General features: G+C 46.7%; 1 protein-coding gene across 1 annotated transcript; it reads right to left on the bottom strand.

Annotated features, from left to right (window-relative positions):
- On the bottom strand, positions 262-3142 carry LOC8066640 (aquaporin TIP4-2). Its single transcript, XM_002439438.2, has 3 exons — positions 2805-3142; positions 2349-2602; positions 262-1051 (listed from the first exon to the last, which is right to left on the bottom strand). The coding sequence occupies exons 1-3, from the start codon at positions 3121-3123 to the stop codon at positions 680-682; spliced, it is 945 nt and encodes a 314-aa protein (XP_002439483.1). The 5' UTR covers positions 3124-3142; the 3' UTR covers positions 262-679.

Genomic DNA, 3392 nt, shown 5'->3' with positions numbered 1-3392 from the left:
TAGGCCTTGTTTAGTTCCCAAAAAATTTTGCAAAATTTTTCAGATTCTCCGTCACATCGAATCTTTAAACGCATGCATGGAGTATTAAATATAGATAAAAATAAAAACTAATTGCACAGTTTGGTCGAAATTGACGAGACGAATCTTTTAAGACTAGTTAGTCCATGATTGGATAATTTTTGTCAAATACAAACGAAAATGCTACAGTGTCGATTTTGCAAAATTTTTTGGAACTAAACAAGGCCTAACATGATCTGCAAATTCCAAAAAAGAGAAGTTTTTACTCTGTACATCCAATTCCATCTTCAAGACAAAATTACAATAGTACTACAGTGTACCTGAAAAAACTTCAGGTCCCACTCCCACGTATACCATTCTCTAGTTTTCTACTACATGGCTAACTACTAATAGCCTTAACAAATCCTTGACAGAACCCCGCCCTCTAAAAAAAAAAGAATTCCTTGGCATGAAAAGGGGGAAAAAAATACAAAGCCCATCAACAATTTCTACATCCAACAATCCTATACCAGGGTAACTATTTTACAGCAACCCTCTCTAATTACCTTGACCAATATATGTATCCATCATGCTTGTAGACAATGAACTATTTTACAGAAACAAGCATGAACCAACCATGCTGACTGCCCTGCCCACAGCCACAGGGCAGGCCGATGGTTCGTCAGATGTCTCCATTGAGCAGCGGCTCGTGCGTCTTGTTCACAATGAACAAAGACTCGTAGATGAACCCGGCCAGGGGCCCGCCAAGCAGCGGGCCGATCCAGTAGATCCAGTGGTTTGTCCAGACCCCGCTGGCCAGGGCTGGCCCGAAGGACCGTGCCGGGTTCATGGACGCGCCGCTGAAGTTGCCACCGGCGAGGCTGTTGGCACCAACGATGAGGCCGGTCAGCAGCGGGCCGATGGTGCGGACCTGGCTCCGTGGGTCCAGGATCATGGCGTAGGTGACGAAGAGCAGGGAGAAGGTGAGGATCACCTCCATCACCAGGCCCTGCATCGGGCTGATGCCCGCGCCAAGGGCGTGCACCGGGGTCACCTGCATTTTTCACATTTTCGTCAGTACTGCAAGTTTTGCTGGTGCTGCTCGACTAGTAGTCGTTTTCAGCAGCTTCCATTCTTAATTCATGATGGAAAAAGTGACGTTAAACAACTATTGGTCAGTTCACTGCCGTCATAGAAGATAAGTATGATTTTAGTCCATCTCTTGGCTTTACTCGACCATGTGATATATTAACTCTTCTAAATCTGAAAGGCCATGTTTGATTGGTAACTTCACGAGCAACTGTTATGCAAACCAAAACATACATCGCCAAATCTGAGTATCCTTTATGACTCCTAAAACGCAGAAGCTCATGAACCAGATAGGTAGGTAAGGCAGAATGGTACCTACCAACTTAGGAAACCACATCATCAGATAAAATTCATGGTCATATAGACCAAGTAGCCACAACCTTGGTGAAAATATATTGTTAACAATGGAAAATTCTAAAAGCTTCTATGAAATCCGAACCTCAACTGTACAAGGATGCATGAAAACGTTTTTTATAGGGTCACATTCATGAAAACTATCAAGCTCACAATAAGATAAGACTGCATCCAATCTATTCTAATCTGCGCATTCTGAACTTAACAGATGCATATCCAAGTTTGTCATGTTTACTTTGTGTTCCAAAGGAAGCAATCTGACTTATATCAATTATTCTCTCCATTCCAAATTACTGTACTTAAGTGCATAGCAAAACCTATATATTTAGAAAAACCAAACATCTTATAATTAAGAATAGAGGGAGTATGAATTGTAAGGCTCCCCCTACACCTTATTTTGGAGCATTCTGATGGTCACTGTTTATTTTTAGTTCATTTTTTACTACTTTTAGCAAACAGTAAACGGCGCTGGAAAAAAACATCAGTTTTTTTTGTTATGTGATAAATATGTTTTCTTTGACCTTTTATTTATTTTTATTATTATTATTACAAAGATCAAAATAAGCAGAGTGAACTTTTTTTATGAGCAAATAAGCAGAGTGAACTAATAAAAGTAACAAAATCAATGAAGGAACTAATTATCCATAAGCCCACTAAAGCCCAAGGGCCAGATCCAACATAGAGGCTCTTGACACGTTCGAGCCCAGCCCAAGTTGATCTGAGACAGACAAGCATGGCCGGCCAAATTCTGCCGAAACAATCGCCATCCGACAATTTCTGGTCCCCTCTCTTCTTTCCCCCCACATCCTTTTACCGCGAATTCGTCAAGGACAGCAGTAATTACGTAGAGTAAAAACAGGTAGATGAGATCCATGGATCGGCGCGCGTGGAAGAGGAAGTGGACGTACCATGCCGCCGCTGAGGTAGCGGAGCAGGATGCAGGCGAGGGAGGACGCCAGCACCTGCGCGGCGACGTAGAGCACCGCCCGGAGCTTGGTGATGTGGCCGCGCACCATGAGCCCCACCGTCACGGCGGGGTTGAGGTGGCCGCCGGAGACGTGGAACCCGGCCGTCACCAGTACGCCGGCTGCCAGCGCGTGCGCGATTGCCACCGCCGCCAGCGTCGCCATCGGCATAGCCTCGCCGGGCTTCACGCCGGACCCTGCCCCGTTCAGAACCACGCACGCACGTCCCGGAACAAAGATTAGTTATTTATTATTATTAGGGGGAAAAAAGAAACCTTTTCTTTCCCTAACTAATTCCTAGCCGGAATTAAAAATAGAAGGAAATTGAAGACCGGAGAGAGAGAGAGACAGAGAGAGAGACAGAGGAGGAGGGAGGTGGATGCACGGACAAGTACGTACCGGCGGCCATGGCGGCGGAGACGCCGGTGAAGACGAAGAGGAAGGTGAGGACGAGCTCGGCCAGCACGGCGCGCACGCAGCCGACGTCCGGGGTGTCTTGCTCCTCGAACGAATCGACCAGCTTGTTCACGAGCTTCGCCATGGATGAATGGAATGTCTCGAGGAGGAGCCTTGTTGTTGCTCCTGTTCTTGGCCGGGAGGGGAAAGCGGGTGCGGGTGGGGTAAAAGCGCCGGGTGTTTCTGTTCCTTGGAGGGAAAAGGACTCGCAAAAGCGCAGCGAGATATTTTGATCAACAGGAGGAGGAGGAGGGTGGGACATGGGCTCCGGCCGAGTGGCGCGCCTCGCCTGGTTTTATAGAAAAAAATGAAGGCCAGGAGGCGTGGGCAAACTGGTCCAGTTTTTTTCGTGGCTGTGGGGGTCGCCATCTCAGCCAAGAAAAGCTGTGGCGGCCTGCACTCTTCTTCTGCAGTGAAAGTTTGCTGGGTGCTTGATGAGTGATGAGTGCGGTGTGGTGTGGCTCGAGCTTCTTCTTATCTTCATTATTTAATCATGAGTGACCGGACTGATTTGGACGGCAAAGTTTATTT

This window comes from Sorghum bicolor, chromosome 9 (assembly GCF_000003195.3).
Source record: "Sorghum bicolor cultivar BTx623 chromosome 9, Sorghum_bicolor_NCBIv3, whole genome shotgun sequence".
In the NCBI taxonomy this organism is placed as follows: domain Eukaryota; kingdom Viridiplantae; phylum Streptophyta; class Magnoliopsida; order Poales; family Poaceae; genus Sorghum; species Sorghum bicolor.
This window is presented reverse-complemented; position numbering and strand designations above follow the sequence as displayed.

Bases quoted from the DNA above. Each gene is read 5' to 3' on its own strand.
- LOC8066640 (XM_002439438.2), bottom strand. From the start codon at position 3,123: ATGTCCCACCCTCCTCCTCCTCCTGTTGATCAAAATATCTCGCTGCGC. The intron at 2,603-2,804 runs GTACGTACTTGT...TGAACGGGGCAG, and splicing joins CTCCGCCGCCATGGCCGCCG to GGTCCGGCGTGAAGCCCGGC. The intron at 1,052-2,348 runs GTACGTCCACTT...TGAAAAATGCAG, and splicing joins GCTACCTCAGCGGCGGCATG to GTGACCCCGGTGCACGCCCT.